We start from the raw sequence: 17,582 nt of genomic DNA on the forward strand, positions 1-17,582 counted from the left end.
ACCTCCCTCTCTCTCTTTGTAACAGCTCAAACGGTGTCCAAAAGCCAGTCTCATTCTCCGACATTTTAAGTGATTGTCCACAGAAAAGATGAACCCTAGGGGTACATAACAGGAGTGTTTGGCAGGTTGGGACCTGAACTCTCCAGAATTTAGGAAAATGTGTGGGGATCTCATTGAAATCTACTGAATATTGAAAGGACTAGATAAGGTGGATGTGGAGAAGATGTTTCCTATGGTGTGGGTATCCAGAACTGTACTTGATCTGGTATTGGAAAATGAACATGGTCAGGTGTCAGATCTCTCAGTGGGAGAGCATTTTGGAGATAGTGATCACAATTCTATCTCCTTTACCATAGCATTGGAGAGGGATAGGTACAGACAAGTTAGGAATTTGGAGTAAGGGGGAAATATAAAGCTATCAGGCAAGAACTTGGAAGCATAAATTGAGAACAGATGTTCTCAGGGAAACAGACGGCAGAAATGTGGCAAATGTTCAGGAGATATTCATGTGGTGCTTTGCATAGGTACGTTCCAATGAGACAGGGAAAGGATGGTAGGGTACAGGAACTGTGGTGTACAAAAGCTGTTGAAAATCTAGTCAAGGGAAAAAGAAAGCTTACGAAAGGTTTAAAAAACTAAGTAATGATAGAGATCTAGAAGATTATAAGACTAGCAGGAAGGAGTTTAAGAATGAATTAGGAGAGCCAGAAGGGCCATGAGAAGGCATTGGTGAGCAGGATTAAATAAGGCATTCTACAAGTATGTGAAGAGCAAGAGAATAAGACATGAGAGAATAGAACCAATCAAGTGTGACAGTGGAAAAGTGTGTATGGAACTGGAGGAAATAGCAGAGGTACTTAATGAATACTTTGCTTCAATATTCACTACAGAAAAGGATCTTGCCAATTGTAGAGATGACTTAAGTAGATTGAAAAGCTTGAGCATATAGACATTAAGAAAGAGGATGTGCTGAAGCTTTTGGAAAGCTTGATCCAAGCATCAAGTTGGATAAGTCTCTGGGACTGGATGAAATGTACCCCAGGCTACTGTGGGAGGTGAGGGAGGAGATTGCTGAGCCTCTGGCAATGATCTTTGCATCATCATTGGAGACGGAGAGGTTCTGGAGGATTGTAGGGTTGCAGATGTTGTTCCCTTATTCAAGAAAGGGAGAAGAGATAGCTCAAGAAATTACAGACCAGTGAGTCTTCCTTCAGTGGTTGGTAATTTGATGGAAGAGATCCTGAGAGACAAGATTTATAAACATTTGGAGAGGCATAATATGATTAGGAATAGTCAGCATGGCTTTGTCAAAGGCAGATCGTGCCTTACGAGCCTGATTGAATTTTATGAGGACGTGACTAAACACATTGATGAAGGCAGAACAGTAGATGTAGTGAGTATGGATTTCAACAAGGCATCGACAAGGTTCCCTATGCAAGGCTTATTGTGAAAGTAAGAAGGCATAGGATCCAAGGGGACCTTGCTTTGTGGATCCAGAATTGCCCACAGAAGGCAAAGAGTGGTTGTAGACAGGTCATATTCTGCATGGGAGGTCAGTGTACCTCAGGGATCTGTTCTGGGGCCCCTTCTCTTCATGATATTTATAAATTACCTGGATGAGGAAGTGAAGGGATGGGTTAATAAATTTTCTGATGACACCAAGGTTGGGGGTGTTGTGGATAGTGTGGAGGATTGTCAGAGGTTAAAATGGACATCGATAGGATGCAAAATTGGGCTGAGAAGTGGCAGATGAGTTCAACCCAGATAAGTATGAGGTGGTTCATTTTGGTAGGTCAAATATGATGGCAGAATATAGTATCAATGGTAAGACTCTTGGTAGTGTGAAGGATCAGAGGGATCTTGGGGTCCGAGTCCATAGGACACTCAAAGCTGTTGTGCAGGTTGACTCTGTGGTTAAGAAGGCATACAGTGCATTGGCCCTCATCAACCGTGGGATTGAGTTTAAGAGTGGAAAGGTAATGTTACAGCTAAATAGGACCCTGGGCAGACCCCACTTGGAGTACTGTGCTCAGTTCTGGCCACCTCACTACAGGAAAGATGTGGAAACTATAGAAAGGGGTGCAAAGGAGATTTACAAGGATGTTGCCTGGATTGGGGAGTATGCCTTAAGAGAATAGGTATGGTGAACTAAACCTTTTCTCCTTGGGGGTGGCGGAGGATGAGAGGTGACCTGATAGAGATGTATAAGATGATAAGAGGCATTGATCGTGTAGATAGTCAGAGGCTTTTTCCCAGGGCTGAAATGGCTAACATGAGAGGGCACAATTTTAAGGTGCTTGGAAGTAGGTACAGAGGAGATGTCAGGGGTAAGTTTTTTTATACAGAGAGTGGTGAGTGCGTGGAATGGGCTGCCAGCGACAGTGATGGAGGCGGATACGATAGGGTCCTTTAAGAGACTCCTGGACAGGTACATGGAGCTTAGAAAAATAAAGGGCTATGGGTAACCCCAGGTAATTTCTAAGGTAAGGACATGTTTGCACAACATTGTGGGCCGAAGGGCTTGTATTGTGCTGTAGGTTTTCTATGGTTCTAACTAGAGGGCACAGCCTCAAAATGGAGGGATGACCTTTTAGAACAGAGGTAAGGAGAATTTTTTTTGCCAGACAGTAATGAATCTGTGGAATGCTCTCCCACAGACTGTGGTGGAGACCAATTCCATGGGTATATTTAAGGCATAAGTTGATTGTTTCCTGATCAGTTAGGGCATCGAAGGATATGGCGAGAAGGCAGGCATATGAAGTTGGGGTATCTGGGATCAGCCATGATGGAATGGCCTAATTGTGCTCCTATGTTTTATGGTCTTATGGTCTTCTCTTCACCCTCTGGTGCCCCACCTCTTTCCCTTTCTGCCATGGTCCTGACCCATCAGACTTCTTCAGCCCTTTAACTATCATCTCCCAGCTTCTCACTTCAGCTACCCCTCCCCCTCACCTGGTTTAACCTATTACCTGACAGCCTGTACAGCTAACCCTCCCTCCCCACCTTCATATTCTGGCTTCTTCCCCCTTCCTTTCCAGTCCTGAAGAAGGGTCTCAGCCCAAAAACATCGACTGTTTATTCCCCTCCATAGTTGCTGCCTGACTTGCTGAGTTCCTCCGGCATTTTGTGCGCGTCGCTCTTGATTGCCAGCATCTGCAGGATCACTTGTGTTAGTGATTCAGCGAGGATATGAGGTAGATATTTTAATCAGTGGGTGATTATAATCTTGTCTATAAGGTTCTTTGGTGAAGAAACTTTTGTTAAACTCAAAAGTTGAAAGTCAAGTTTATTGTCGTGTACACAAGTAGATGCAATGAAAGGTTTACCTGCAACAGGATCAGTGAGTATCAGAGAACAAATGTTCACAAGGGAACAAATTATACAAAACTGATCTGAGAAAGAACATCATTAAAGTCCTTTGTAGTGAAAAGTGGTCAAAGTGTTGCTGCACAGAGCTGTGCTTTGGAGCATTGCCCACGTGCACATAGGCTTGTTTTCACTGAATTTGAAAAATAATCAAATTGCTTGCACCAGGAGCTGGATAACTATGCAAAACACCTTGTGGTAACATTAAACACTGCAGAATATCCACACCCGCTGAATTCAACTCGTGACTTGAAATGACAGTACTCTTTGTAAATCCTGGAGGTCACATCCAGCCAATATTTCTCATTTTATTGTGTTATCACAAGGAGGCACCAAGACAAAGGCTTTAATCTGGGTGTTTAATATTGATTCTACACTGAAGAAGTAATTACACCATCAGTATTTCAATGTCAAGCTGCTTTAAAAATGATTAACCCTAAAAAAAACAGTTCTGCAGATTGACATGAATGATGTTAATGCCAGGGAATTACTAACAGCGACTATGCTTCAAAAATAATTCAAAGGTAAATAATGGGAATATAACCATATAACCATAAAACATAGGAACAGAATTAGGCCATTCAGCCCATCAAACCTGCTCCGCCATTCCATCATGGCTGATTATTTTCCCTCTCAACCCCATTCTCCTGCATTCTCCCTATAACCTTTGATGCTGTTACTATTTAAGGATCTATCAAACTCCATTTTAAATCTACTTAATGACTTGGCCTCCACAGCTGTCTGTGACAATGACAGATATACCATTTTGTTTCATTCTTTTCTAAAGGGACGTCCCTCTGTTCTGAGGCTGTGTCCTCTGGTCCTAGACTCTCCCATCATAGGCAACATCTTCTCCACATCCTTTCAATATTCAATAAAGTTTGTGTTAGGAATTTACACTGAATGTAAGCCTGTTTAAAAGGCCCATTATATGAAAGTCTCATTCTAATCACTGGCCTGCTTACAACTAAACTGTAATCAAGTTAATCTTTGATGTATTTGTACAGCCTGAGAGGCCAGAGGACCAGCTGTTATTTGGGATATACTGTGTGCACTTAACAAGGTTATGAAGGTAGTCTATTAATCATCTCCATGGCAACAGTAACATTGAAACCTTTTTGGCAGCTAAATGGCTATGTTCTGAATTAGGGTGTCATCAAAGATGAGAGTACATCTTAACTCTGGGTCTATAATGAGATCTGCAAGAGTTTGTGGGCAAACTTTCACCAGATGGACTGCTGCAGTTCAGGAAGGAGATTCATCCCCACCTTCTCAAGGGCAATTAATGCTGGTTTCCGCAATGACACACACATGCCATAAAGCATGCAAACCTTCCCCTGGCCAAGTACATTGTAACACACACAAAATGTGGGAGGAACTTGGCCGGTCAGGCAGCATCTATGGAGGGGAATAAAAAGTCAATGTTTCAGGCCGAGAGCCTCCAATCCTGATCAGTCTGGTTAGCGTGACGCTTACAAGCACCAGAGATCAGGTCCAATCCTGCCGCTGGACTGAGTGGGTTTCCTCCTCATGCTCCAGTTTCCTCCCATGTTCCAAAGACTGAGGGTTACAGTTAGTAAATTTTGGACGTGCTATGTTGTTGCTGCTGGAAACGTGCTGAGGCACGTGGGCTCCCCAGCACACCCGCAGACTGCTGGGCATCGATGCAAACAACACACTCACTGTATGTTACAATGTACATGCGACAAATAAAGCTGATCTTTCTTTCTAAGAAACCTTGCTCTTCAGTCTGTTTCTCCATAAATCCCTTCAACCTTGAGCAGCAGGTGGTCAGGAAAAACCTTTTCAGCCACCTCTCTGTCACTACCCTTATAAAGTCTACCTTATATCTTCCCCTTATTCAGAGAGAGTTGGGGGGAGAGAGGGAAGGAGGGAGAGATGAAAGGAAGAAGTGACGGAGGGAGCAAGGGAGGGAGAGGGATAGAGGGAGAGGGGAGAGGGGAGGAGAGGGAGAGAGAGAGAGAGAGAGAGAGAGAGGGAGAGAGGGAGAGGGAGAGAGAGGGAGAGAGAGAGAGAGAGAGAGAGAGAGAGAGAGAGAGAGGAGAGAGAGGAGAGAGAGAGAGAGAGAGAGAGAGAGAGAGAGAGAGAGAGAGAGAGAGAGAGGGAGAGAGAGAGAGAGAGAAACGTCCATTCCCCACTGATATCTCTCCTGGCACTTTTCCCTGTAAGTGTGACAGGTTATTGTCTTATTCCCTTATGGATTTAGAGGGGATCAAGGAAGGATCTTTTTCGCCCAGAGAATGGGTGTGCCTGGAGTGCACTGCCTGAGAAAGTCAGGGAAGCATTTAAGAGGTGTGTATATACGAACACTTGAATCGCCCAGGGCACTCCCAAGTGTTTTAAAGCCAATTATTTTTTTGGTAGTGATGTTTGATTGTTGCAATACAGGAAAAGCAGCAGTCAGTTCACATTTATAAAATTTGCTAATAATAATAATAATAATAATAAAATTGCTAATAATAATGGCCTGGTATGGAAACTCCAATGCCCAGGAACCAAAAAGTCTAGAGAAAGTGGTGGATACAGCCCAGTCCATCACAGGCAGAGCAGTCCCTACCATTAAGCACATTTACAAGGAGCGTCACCACAAGAAAACAGCATCCACCATTAAGGACTCCCACTATCTGATCTTCTGGAGCTGCCCCCATCACACCTCCTCCCTCACCACCATTCAGTGCCTCAAAAAGTCCTTCCAGCTGAGGTGACACTTCACCTGTGAGTCTGTGGGAGTCATGTACTGTATAAAGTGATTGAAGTAGATTTGGGGACTGCTATGTTGAGCACCTTTGTTCTGTCTGCTGAAAAAGGCAGGATTTCCCAGTGACTACATCCTCAATATTCTTATTTGAGGTGAACAGCCAGAGGTTGTGGTCCATGTAGGACCTAGGACCAATGACATAGGTAAGAAGAGTGTTGAGGTCCTTGGGTTTCGGCCCAAAATGTCAACTGTACTTTTTTCCATGGATGCTGCCTGGTCTGCTGTGTGTATTGCTCGGCATTTCCAGCATCTGCAGATTTTCTCTTGCCTGTACAGAAGAGATGGTTTTCACCAAAATTGGAAGGGGACTAATATCCTAGCAGGAAGGTTTGCTACTGCTGCATGGGATGGTTTAAACCAGAGTTGCAAGGGGATGGGAACTAGAGTGCCAGAGTAGATTGTGGAGAGTTTGTGAAGACAGATGTAATTAAGACCACAGCCAAAGACAGCAATCAAAAGGTTGAGCATGGTGGTACTAATGTTCTGAGCTGCGTGACTTTCAATGCAAGAAGTATTGTAGGAAAGGAAGGTGAACTCAGAGCACGGGATCAACACTTGGTAGCCATTAGTGAGACTTGTTTGCAGGAGTTTAGGACTAGGGTTCTGGGGTTCCGTTGTTTTAGATGCAACAGAGTGGGAGGGATTAAAGGAGGAGGGAGGTGTTAATAGTCAGGGAAAATGTCACGGGAGTGCTCAGTCAGGACAGGCTGGAGAATTCATCTAGTGAGGCATTATGGGTGGAAATGAGTAAATAAGAAAGTTATGACCATGTTAATGGAGCTATAATACAGACCTCACAACAGCCCAAGGGATTTAGAGAAACAAACTTGTAGGGAGGTCGTAGACTGGTGCAAAAAGCATAAGGTTGTTATAGTAGGTGATTTTAACTTTTCACATTGATTAGGACTCAAATGCTGTAAAAGGATGAGCTGGAATAAAGTTTGTCAGATATGTTTAGGAAAGTTTCTTTCATCAATACCCAGAAGTCCCAGTGAGAGTGTGTGCGATACTGGATTTGCTATTATTAGGGAGTGAGACATGACAGATGACAGAAGTTTGTGTAAAGGAACACTTTGCATGTAGTGATCATAAATGCTATTCATTTCCAAGTAATATGCAAAAAGATAGATCTGGTTTGTGGGTTGAGATTCTAAATTGGAGAAAGAACAATTTTGATGGTATCAGAAATTATCTGGCAGGTGTGGATTGGGACGGACTGTTTCTTGGCAAAGGCATACTTGGTAAGTGGAGACCTTCAAAAGTGAAATTTTGAGAGTACAAAGCTTGTATGTGCCTGCCAGAATAAAAGGTAAAGATAACAGGTGTAGGGAGCCTTGGTTTTCAAGAGATATTGAGACCTTGGTTAAATAAAAAGGAGGTGCACAGCAGGTATAGACAGGTAGGAATAAATGAGCTGCTTATGGAGTGTAAGAAATGCAAGAGAATACTTAAGAAAAAAATCAGGAAGGCTAAAAGAAGGCATGAGGTTACCCTAGCAGACAAGGTGAAGAAGAATCTTAGGGGATTCTACAGATATGTTAAGAGCAAAAGGACTGTAAGGGACAAAATTGGTCAGAAAGATCAGAATGGTAATCTATGCATGGTGCCAAAGAGGGGGGGGGGAGATCTTAAAAGATTTTTTTTTGTATCTGGATTTACTCAGGAGATGGACACAGAATCTATAGAAGTGAGGCAAAGTGGCATCAAGTACATCGACCCTATACAGATTACAGAGGAGGAAGTGTTCACTCTCCTGAAGCAAATTAGGGTGGATAAATCCCTAGGGCTTGACATAGTGTTCCCTCAGACCCTGTGGGTGCAGATATTGCCAAGCAGAGATATTTAAATCATCCTTAGTGACCAGTGAGGATAGCCAATGTTGTTCTACTGTTTAAGAAAGGCTCTAAACAATACTAAGAAATTATAGGCTGGTGAGCCTAACATCAATAGTGGGAAAATTATTGGAAGGTATTCTAAGGGACTAGATGTATGAGTATTTGGATAGAAATGGACTGAATAAGGGTATACTTAACAAGCTGAATACTACTGGACTGCTGGTTTGATGTTTGCTATTCTGTGTGTTGTCGGCTTGCTTTTTTACCATTTGCTCAATTTGCCCTCCTTTCACATGTTGGGTGTTTGATGTTTTCTTGAATGGGTTCTATGGTGTTTCGTGATTACCTGCGGGAGTACGATAATAAATGTACTTTGAACTGCTCACTGGATACACGAATATTCAGAGAATATAGAGATTTGGATCATGTAAGAGAATTAGTTTAATTTATTGTCTTTGGCATAGACACCATGAGTGGAAGAGCCTGCACTTGTTGCTGTACCCTAAACCCACGCCCTCTAATTTTAAACATCTCTACTCTGAAAAAGTTTTTCTATTATCCGTCCTCATCACGTGCCAGGTCCCCTCAATCTCCTCCACACCAAGCGTTGAGATCAGACATAGATGTTCCCTGAGTAGATTAGTCCCGTCCCCCACCCCCCACCCCAGGATTCCCTCTGTATTTCGTTGTTCAACATCCACAAGCTGTTAGCGTTTTCTTTGCCACGCGCACAAACGCAAGCATTGTTGCGTCTTCACCTGTTGTCATGCTGATGGGGTGCGGATCTCTGGTTTGTTCTCTCCTCCCCAGCAACGTTGTCCTCGCCTCGACAGAGTAAATTGGCAGACACTCATCTCGTAGCAAACTTACACCAGAATTTCCAGTGTCCTAACTGGGGGACAGGTTTACACCTACTACCGAATTACCACAGGGGAAATAAGGCATTGCAATCTGACGCACATTATCTGGACGAGTTTGGGTGCAGATTCGGTAATCATATGCAGCCGGGCATTGGGATGAATAAAAATACATAGGAAATTGGAGCAAGAATAGGCGATGTGGCTCCTTAAACCCGGCCCAACTTTCAATATTAAAAGTTTGCACACAGCTCCACCTCTTCCTTAACTTACAATCCAATCAAAATATCATAGACGCAGGATATATTAGATGCATTACATTCCATTTATTCGGGATTCTTTTCCGAGGTAAACTATCCACCCCCACACACCTTGGATAAGTGAACCTTTATTAAGCTATGCTCACAAACACAAGATTCAGCAGATGCTGGGAATCCAAAGTGAAATGCTGGAGGAACTCAGCAGGTCAGGCAGCGTCGATGTTCCGGGTCCAGGGCCCTTCATCAGGGCTGGAAAGGAAAGGGGAAGCAGCCATTCCGGTGATGGCCAGTTTTGATGAAGGGTCTCGGTCTGAAAGGTCGACTGTCTATTCCTTTCCATAGATGCTGCCTGGCCTGTTGAGTTCCTCCAGCACTTTTGTACGTATTAAGCTATTGTGAGGGGAACCCGTTTGAAAAAGGACTGGCTCTGGGAAAGAGCAGTGGGATTTGGATAGGTCGATGGGAGAACAGCCGCGTTCGGTGCAATCTGATCGGATTGCCCCAAACTAAACCGTATATCAGTGCATCAACACTTTAGGAACAGCTTTCCCCCCTCGGCCACCGGATTTTTAAACGGTCCATGAACCCATGAACACTATCTCGCTGTTCCCTCTTTTACGCTATTTATTGTCGTAGTTTACCGTAATGTTTTTTTAAAAAAAAATCTTGCACTGGACTGCTGCCACGACACAAATTTTACCGGCATAGGTCGGCGAAAGTAAGCGAGATGACTCGGAATCGCGCAGCGTGTTAAGACTCGGGATCTCGCACTTCTGTTTGGGAGTGTCCCAGGACGTTGGCCACGTCCACGGATTCAGCAGCTCACCTGAACCGAAGACAACATGGGTCTGTTCCTTTTGCCTCTGCCGCATGGAATCATACTGCTCCTCAAGCTGGTTAATATCCATCAGCACCCAGTGATCTCCCGAGTCGCTTATCCTCCCGTACCGACCAACAGTGTGATCACACTCGACTGCCCTGTCATCCGGGCAGACCTCAGTCCGATCCACCTGTCCCCACCCGCACTTCGAGTTTGGACAGCAGGGAGATAACATCCTGGTTTGCTTAAAAGTTAAACACACAGAAGCCACATCAGATACGCAGTAGCGACCAGGATGTCGAACCTGGAAACCACAGCTACACGTTGACTGAATGGGGAAAACACACACACACACACGCCTATACTACGGATTCAAACTTGGCTCGTATACGCCGAGCAGTATCTTGTGTATCAAAAGCAGCGCGTTGCCGTTTACCCTTGGGTAAGAAAAGAAGCCATGCCAAATAAGCTGGGTGGGGTGGGGTGGGTGGGGAGGGTAGAGGTTGTACGAAATTAACCCATTCCCTTCGGCCAACGCGTGATCAAACTTCACAAAGCGAAACCAAACAAGTTGCTCATTCCTCCCGTCTTATTCGGGTTTCTTCTTGAACAGAATACTGAAGGGAAAATAATGGCCAAGTGAGACTAAGGCATAGGATATACTGATGTTTGTTTTTTGAATCCCTTGATTATTTGAAAGTTTAAGAAGCAAATTAGATGTGCATCAAAGCAAAAAAAAAAAATCATAAATCTAAACCAAAAGCTTATGTGAGTTCTTTAGGAACACTCAGAGTAAGGGGAATGTTTGGGAGCAGGGTCCATGGACTCTTAATCTCCAAACCTATGTCAGTATAGCCACACATTACTTGTCTGACTGCACTGGACATTCACTGTAACTGTAACACTACATTTAACATCTTTGTACTACCTTAGTGTACTTATGGGGTGATCGGAATGACATGCCTAGGTAGTATGAAAGCAAAAGCTTTTCATTGTGGGCTGCTCCCAGCACATCCTCAGAATGTGTTGGTTGTTAACCCAGACAACACATTTCACTGTATGTTTCGATGTAGATGTGATAGGATAAATAAATCTAAATCATTAATAAATGTGGATACGATTGAGAGAATGCAGAGATTTACAAGGATATTGGGATATTGCTTGCACTGGGGAGCATGCCTTATGAGAATAGGTTGAGTGAACTTGGCCTTTTCTCCTTGGAGTGACGGAGGATGAGAGGTGACCTGATAGAGACGTATAAGATGATGGGAGGCATTGATGGTGTGGATAGTTAGAGGCTTTTTCCCCAGGGCTGAAATGGCTAACATGAGGGATGTTAAGTTTTAAGGTGCTTAGAAGTAGGTACAGGAGAGATGTCAGAGGGAAGTTTTTCCACAGAGAATAGTGGGTGCGTGGAATACACTGCCAGTGATGGTGTCACAACCACGGATTCAGCAGCACAGCAGATTCGGCAATTGAGATCGTGAATGTGCATGTGTCAGCTAATTATTATTTCATCGTGGTAGTATTTAACTCCATCCGTTCTGTCGTAGAATTTGTTGAGACTTGGGCACAGTACAGCAGTGCTTCACTGCCTGCTTGCATTCAGCCTTTCCTGAGAAATTGGACAGTTGGGTCAAATGACTAAAGACTAACAGTATTCATTTTATTCTTAGTTGTTCTTTTCAGCTGCTGTGTAGGTTTCGTTCACAATTTGAGAGTTTGGAATTCCAGTTTGTCCTAGTGTTTATTGTTTTCTTTTCCCTTTACACTGTTCACATTAAAGTCTGTGAAATATCGACCCGCTTCAGGGTCCCTCACTCTGCACTTGGGCCATGTCCGAACTCGGTGACAGATGGTGGTAGAGGTGGATACAGTAGGGTCTATTAAGAGCCTCTCAGATAGGTACACGAAGCTTAGAAAAATAGAGTCTATGCGGTAGGGAAATTCTAGGCAGTTTCTCGAGTTGGTTACATGGTTGGTACAACATTGTGGGCCAAAGGGCCTATAATGTGCTGTAGATTTCTATGTTCTAAATAAATCTAAATCTAATAACCGTTATTAGATTTATCTTATCAGAATATTGATGCCAAGTGTCTGTGAGCCCAAGTCCACTGGAAGCTAGAGGCTGAAGAATATGACCTGCCCTGGCATTAAAGGTCTGTGTGTGTGGGTGGGTGGGAGGAAGGAATGGGGTTTGTTTTGCTGTTGTTGTTTTGTTGTATACCATGTTGTCCTGCTGAGCATTGTGGGCATGCTACTTTGGAGCTGAAATGTATGATAACACTTGCAGGCTGCCCCCAGCACACCCTCCGGTGTGTTAGTTGTTAAAGCAAATGACACATTTCAGTGTAGGTTTTGATGCACGTGATATATAAACTTGAATCTTAACCTGATTACCAATTACGAAGTCTTTCTGTGTTCCTCTGATCTTGACAGAAACAGAGGCAGAGTAGGTAATGGGGAGTCTGTCAAAGAGGAAGAATCATATCCTCGTTGGCACTGAAGGAAAGAGATTCCCTGAAGAACTAAGAAGGTTTAAGATTCATCATTCTGTGCTTGGCTTTTGCTTCTTGGAGGAATTACCATTCTCTGGAGGTTTAATCTGGAACTTTGAGGAACCTGGGTGTATTTGATGATGGGGTGGCATTGGGTGGGTGGATGAGAGTGCCAGAGGTGTTCTAATGTCCTTTTGTTTCACTTTGTATGCACCTCCATCTTCCTGGCATTTTGCCTCAGAGATCACATCAATAATTCACTGCTTAAACTTTCAAATAATCAAGACAGCATGAAAACAAACATCAATATATTCTGTGCTTTTGTCTCACTTGGACATTATTTTGCCTTCAGTAATTTAGTGAGATTCTGGCATACTGAGATTATAAAAATCGAAGGAATAGGGACTTCACCATTGTGCTGGATCCACCATTCAGTAAGATTATAGCTGATCTCTTATTTCAGTTTTTGTGCATTAGTCCATAAGAGATAGGAGCAGAATTAGACCATTTGGCCCATTGACTATGCTCTGCTATTCAGTCATAGCTGATTTATTATCCCTCTCATCACCATTCTCCTGCCTTCTCCCAGTAACCTTTGACTGTCCCCATAACTCTCCTCCCCATATCCCCTCTTACTTTAATATCTGAGCACCAGCTTGTGATCTTTGCTGCTTGGTTCTGATGCTAAGGTGGCAATGGACTAGTTAGCATGGACTCATCGCTCAAATATGCAGATTTCCAGCAGAAAAAGCGGAACTACGTTTCCAAGTTCAAAGCAAATTTATTATCAAGGTCCATACACTCAGTGGCTACTTCATTATGTACACCTGTTCATTAATGCAAATATGCATAAAAACATCCAGACATAGTTAAGAGGTTCAGTTGTTATTCAGATCAAACATCAGAATGGGGAAGAAATGTGATCTAAGTGACTTTGACCATGGAATGATTGTTGGTGCCAGACAGGGTGGTTTGAGTATATTGGTTCAAGTGGACTGAAAGGTGACAGTAACTCAAATAATGACATGTCAGAAGAGCATCTCTGAATGCACAATTTGTTGAAACTTGCAGTGGATGGGCTACAGCAGTAGAAGACGACAAACATATACATAGTGTCATGAGCGGACCTGGAATGGACCCAAAAGCAGGATGCAGGCACTGAAGTACTAGGGGTAGGACAGGATGGGGATGCCATGGCATGCAAGGGGTAAGACAGGCGGGGCTGGATCCCCGAGGTCAGGCAGACAGAGCAGGATCCCAGAGTGCAGGCAGGCAGAGCAGGAACCCAGAGTTCAGGCAGGCAGAGCAGGATTCCAGAGTTCAGGCAGGCAGAGCAGGAACCCAGAGTTCAGGCAGGCAGGCAGAGCAGGAACCCAGAGTTCAGACGAGGCAGAGCAGGATTCCAGAGTGCAGGCAGGCAGAGCAGGAACCCAGAGTTCAGACGAGGCAGGAGGATTCCAAGTTCAGGCAGGCAGAGCAGGAACCCAGAGTGCAGGCAGGCAGAGCAGGAACCCAGAGTGCAGGCAGGCAGAGCAGGAACCCAGAGTTCAGGCAGGCAGGCAGAGCAGGAACCCAGAGTTCAGGCAGGCAGGCAGAGCAGGAACCCAGAGTTCAGGCAGGCAGGCAGAGCAGGAACCCAGAGTTCAGGCAGGCAGAGCAGGAACCCAGAGTTCAGACGAGGCAGGAGGATCCCAGAGTTCAGGCAGGCAGAGCAGGAACCCAGAGTGCAGGCAGGCAGAGCAGGAACCCAGAGTTCAGACGAGGCAGGAGGATCCCAGAGTTCAGGCAGGCAGAGCAGGATTCCAGAATTCAGGCAGGCAGAGCAGGAACCCAGAGTTCAGATGAGGCAGAGCAGGATTCCAGAATTCAGGCAGGCAGAGCAGGAACCCAGAGTTCAGACGAGGCAGGAGGATCCCAGAGTTCAGACGAGGCAGAGCAGGATTCCAGAATTCAGGCAGGCAGAGCAGGAACCCAGAGTTCAGATGAGGCAGAGCAGGATTCCAGAATTCAGGCAGGCAGAGCAGGAACCCAGAGTTCAGACGAGGCAGAGCAGGATTCCAGAGTGCAGGCAGGCAGAGCAGGAACCCAGAGTTCAGACGAGGCAGAGCAGGATTCCAGAATTCAGGCAGGCAGAGCAGGAACCCAGAGTTCAGACGAGGCAGAGCAGGATTCCAGAATTCAGGCAGGCAGAGCAGGAACCCAGAGTTCAGACGAGGCAGAGCAGGAACCCAGAGTTCAGGCAGGCAGAGCAGGAACCCAGAGTTCAGACGAGGCAGGAGGATCCCAGAGTTCAGGCAGGCAGAGCAGGAACCCAGAGTGCAGGCAGGCAGAGCAGGAACCCAGAGTTCAGACGAGGCAGGAGGATCCCAGAGTTCAGGCAGGCAGAGCAGGAACCCAGAGTTCAGACGAGGCAGAGCAGGATTCCAGAATTCAGGTAGGCAGAGCAGGAACCCAGAGTTCAGATGAGGCAGAGCAGGATTCCAGAATTCAGGCAGGCAGAGCAGGAACCCAGAGTTCAGACGAGGCAGAGCAGGATTCCAGAGTGCAGGCAGGCAGTGCAGGAACCCAGAGTTCAGACGAGGCAGAGCAGGATTCCAGAATTCAGGCAGGCAGAGCAGGAACCCAGAGTTCAGACGAGGCAGAGCAGGATTCCAGAATTCAGGCAGGCAGAGCAGGAACCCAGAGTTCAGACGAGGCAGAGCAGGAACACAGAGTTCAGGCAGGCAGAGCAGGAACCCAGAGTTCAGACGAGGCAGGAGGATCCCAGAGTTCAGGCAGGCAGAGCAGGAACCCAGAGTGCTGGCAGGCAGAGCAGGATTCCAGAGTGCAGGCAGGCAGAACAGGAACCCAGAGTTCAGGCAGGCAGAGCAGGAACCCAGAGTTCAGGCAGGCAGAGCAGGAACCCAGAGTTCAGACGAGGCAGAGCAGGATTCCAGAATTCATGCAGGCAGAGCAGGAACCCAGAGTTCAGATGAGGCAGAGCAGGATTCCAGAATTCAGGCAGGCAGAGCAGGAACCCAGAGTTCAGACGAGGCAGAGCAGGATTCCAGAGTGCAGGCAGGCAGAGCAGGAACCCAGAGTTCAGACGAGGCAGAGCAGGATTCCAGAATTCAGGCAGGCAGAGCAGGAACCCAGAGTTCAGACGAGGCAGAGCAGGATTCCAGAATTCAGGCAGGCAGAGCAGGAACCCAGAGTTCAGACGAGGCAGAGCAGGAACACAGAGTTCAGGCAGGCAGAGCAGGAACCCAGAGTTCAGACGAGGCAGGAGGATCCCAGAGTTCAGGCAGGCAGAGCAGGAACCCAGAGTGCTGGCAGGCAGAGCAGGATTCCAGAGTGCAGGCAGGCAGAACAGGAACCCAGAGTTCAGGCAGGCAGAGCAGGAACCCAGAGTTCAGGCAGGCAGAGCAGGAACCCAGAGTTCAGACGAGGCAGAGCAGGATTCCAGAATTCATGCAGGCAGAGCAGGAACCCAGAGTTCAGATGAGGCAGAGCAGGATTCCAGAATTCAGGCAGGCAGAGCAGGAACCCAGAGTTCAGACGAGGCAGAGCAGGATTCCAGAGTGCAGGCAGGCAGAGCAGGAACCCAGAGTTCAGACGAGGCAGAGCAGGATTCCAGAATTCAGGCAGGCAGAGCAGGAACCCAGAGTTCAGACGAGGCAGAGCAGGATTCCAGAATTCAGGCAGGCAGAGCAGGAACCCAGAGTTCAGACGAGGCAGAGCAGGAACACAGAGTTCAGGCAGGCAGAGCAGGAACCCAGAGTTCAGACGAGGCAGGAGGATCCCAGAGTTCAGGCAGGCAGAGCAGGAACCCAGAGTGCTGGCAGGCAGAGCAGGATTCCAGAGTGCAGGCAGGCAGAACAGGAACCCAGAGTTCAGGCAGGCAGAGCAGGAACCCAGAGTTCAGGCAGGCAGAGCAGGAACCCAGAGTTCAGACGAGGCAGGAGGATCCCAGAGTTCAGGCAGGCAGAGCAGGAACCCAGAGTGCAGGCAGGCAGAGCAGGATTCCAGAGTGCAGGCAGGCAGAGCAGGAACCCAGAGTTCAGATGAGGCAGAGCAGGATTCCAGAATTCAGGCAGGCAGAACAGGAACCCAGAGTTCAGACGAGGCTGAGCAGGATTCCAGAGTTCAGGCAGGCAGAGCAGGAACCCAGAGTGCAGGCAGGCAGAGCAGGAACCCAGAGTTCAGACGAGGCACAGCAGGATTCCAGAATTCAGGCAGGCAGAGCAGGAACCCAGAGTTCAGACGAGGCTGAGCAGGATTCCAGAATTCAGGCAGGCAGAGCAGGATTCCAGAATTCAGGCAGGCAGAGCAGGATTCCAGAATTCAGACGAGGCAGAGCAGGATCCCAGAGTTCAGGCGAGGCAGGCGGAGCAGGCAGGCAGAGCAGGATCCCAGAGTTCAGGCGAGGCAGAGCAGGAACCCAGAGTTCAGGCAGGCAGAGCAGGATCCCAGAGTTCAGGCAGGCAGAGCAGGATCCCAGAGTTCAGGCAGGCAGAGCAGGATTCCAGAGTTCAGGCGAGGCAGAGCAGGAACCCAGAGTTCAGGCGAGGCAGGCGGAGCAGGCAGGCAGAGCAGGATCCCAGAGTTCAGGCGAGGCAGAGCAGGAACCCAGAGTTCAGGCAGGCAGAGCAGGATTCCAGAGTTCAGGCAGGCAGAGCAGGATTCCAGAGTTCAGGCGAGGCAGAGCAGGAACCCAGAGTTCAGGCAGGCAGAGCAGGATCCCAGAGTTCAGGCAGGCAGAGCAGGATTCCAGAGTTCAGGCGAGGCAGAGCAGGAACCCAGAGTTCAGGCAGGCAGAGCAGGATCCCAGAGTTCAGGCAGGCAGAGCAGGATCCCAGAGTTCAGGCAGGCAGAGCAGGAACCCAGAGTTCAGGCAGGCAGAGCAGGATCCCAGAGTTCAGGCAGGCAGAGCAGGATTCCAGAGTTCAGGCGAGGCAGAGCAGGAACCCAGAGTTCAGGCAGGCAGAGCAGGATCCCAGAGTTCAGGCAGGCAGAGCAGGATCCCAGAGTTCAGGCAGGCAGAGCAGGATCCCAGAGTTCAGGCAGGCAGAGCAGGATTCCAGAGTTCAGGCAAGGCAGAGCAGGATCCCAGAGTTCAGGCAGGCAGAAGAGCCCCCTCGGGCAGGCACATAACTCCTGGGCAGGGCCGCCTCCCAGCAGGAACACG

General features: G+C 47.0%; 2 protein-coding genes across 2 annotated transcripts in view; one reads left to right on the forward strand and one right to left on the reverse strand.

Moving 5' to 3' along the window:
* The window catches only part of LOC140732389 (uncharacterized), a 30,041-nt gene extending 19,762 nt beyond the window's left edge, over positions 1–10,279 (reverse strand). The window contains exon 1 of the mRNA XM_073054971.1: positions 9,924–10,279. Coding sequence (XP_072911072.1) covers positions 9,924–10,152 — 229 coding nt within the window. The 5' untranslated portion in view covers positions 10,153–10,279. The remainder of the gene's footprint in view (positions 1–9,923) is intronic.
* Positions 10,280–10,285: 6 nt separating this feature from the next.
* The window catches only part of xylb (xylulokinase homolog (H. influenzae)), a 318,901-nt gene continuing 311,604 nt past the window's right edge, over positions 10,286–17,582 (forward strand). The window contains exon 1 of the mRNA XM_073054967.1: positions 10,286–10,359. The gene's annotated coding sequence lies outside the window, so the exon portion shown is untranslated. The remainder of the gene's footprint in view (positions 10,360–17,582) is intronic.

Source organism: Hemitrygon akajei, chromosome 8, assembly GCF_048418815.1.
Source record: "Hemitrygon akajei chromosome 8, sHemAka1.3, whole genome shotgun sequence".
In the NCBI taxonomy this organism is placed as follows: domain Eukaryota; kingdom Metazoa; phylum Chordata; class Chondrichthyes; order Myliobatiformes; family Dasyatidae; genus Hemitrygon; species Hemitrygon akajei.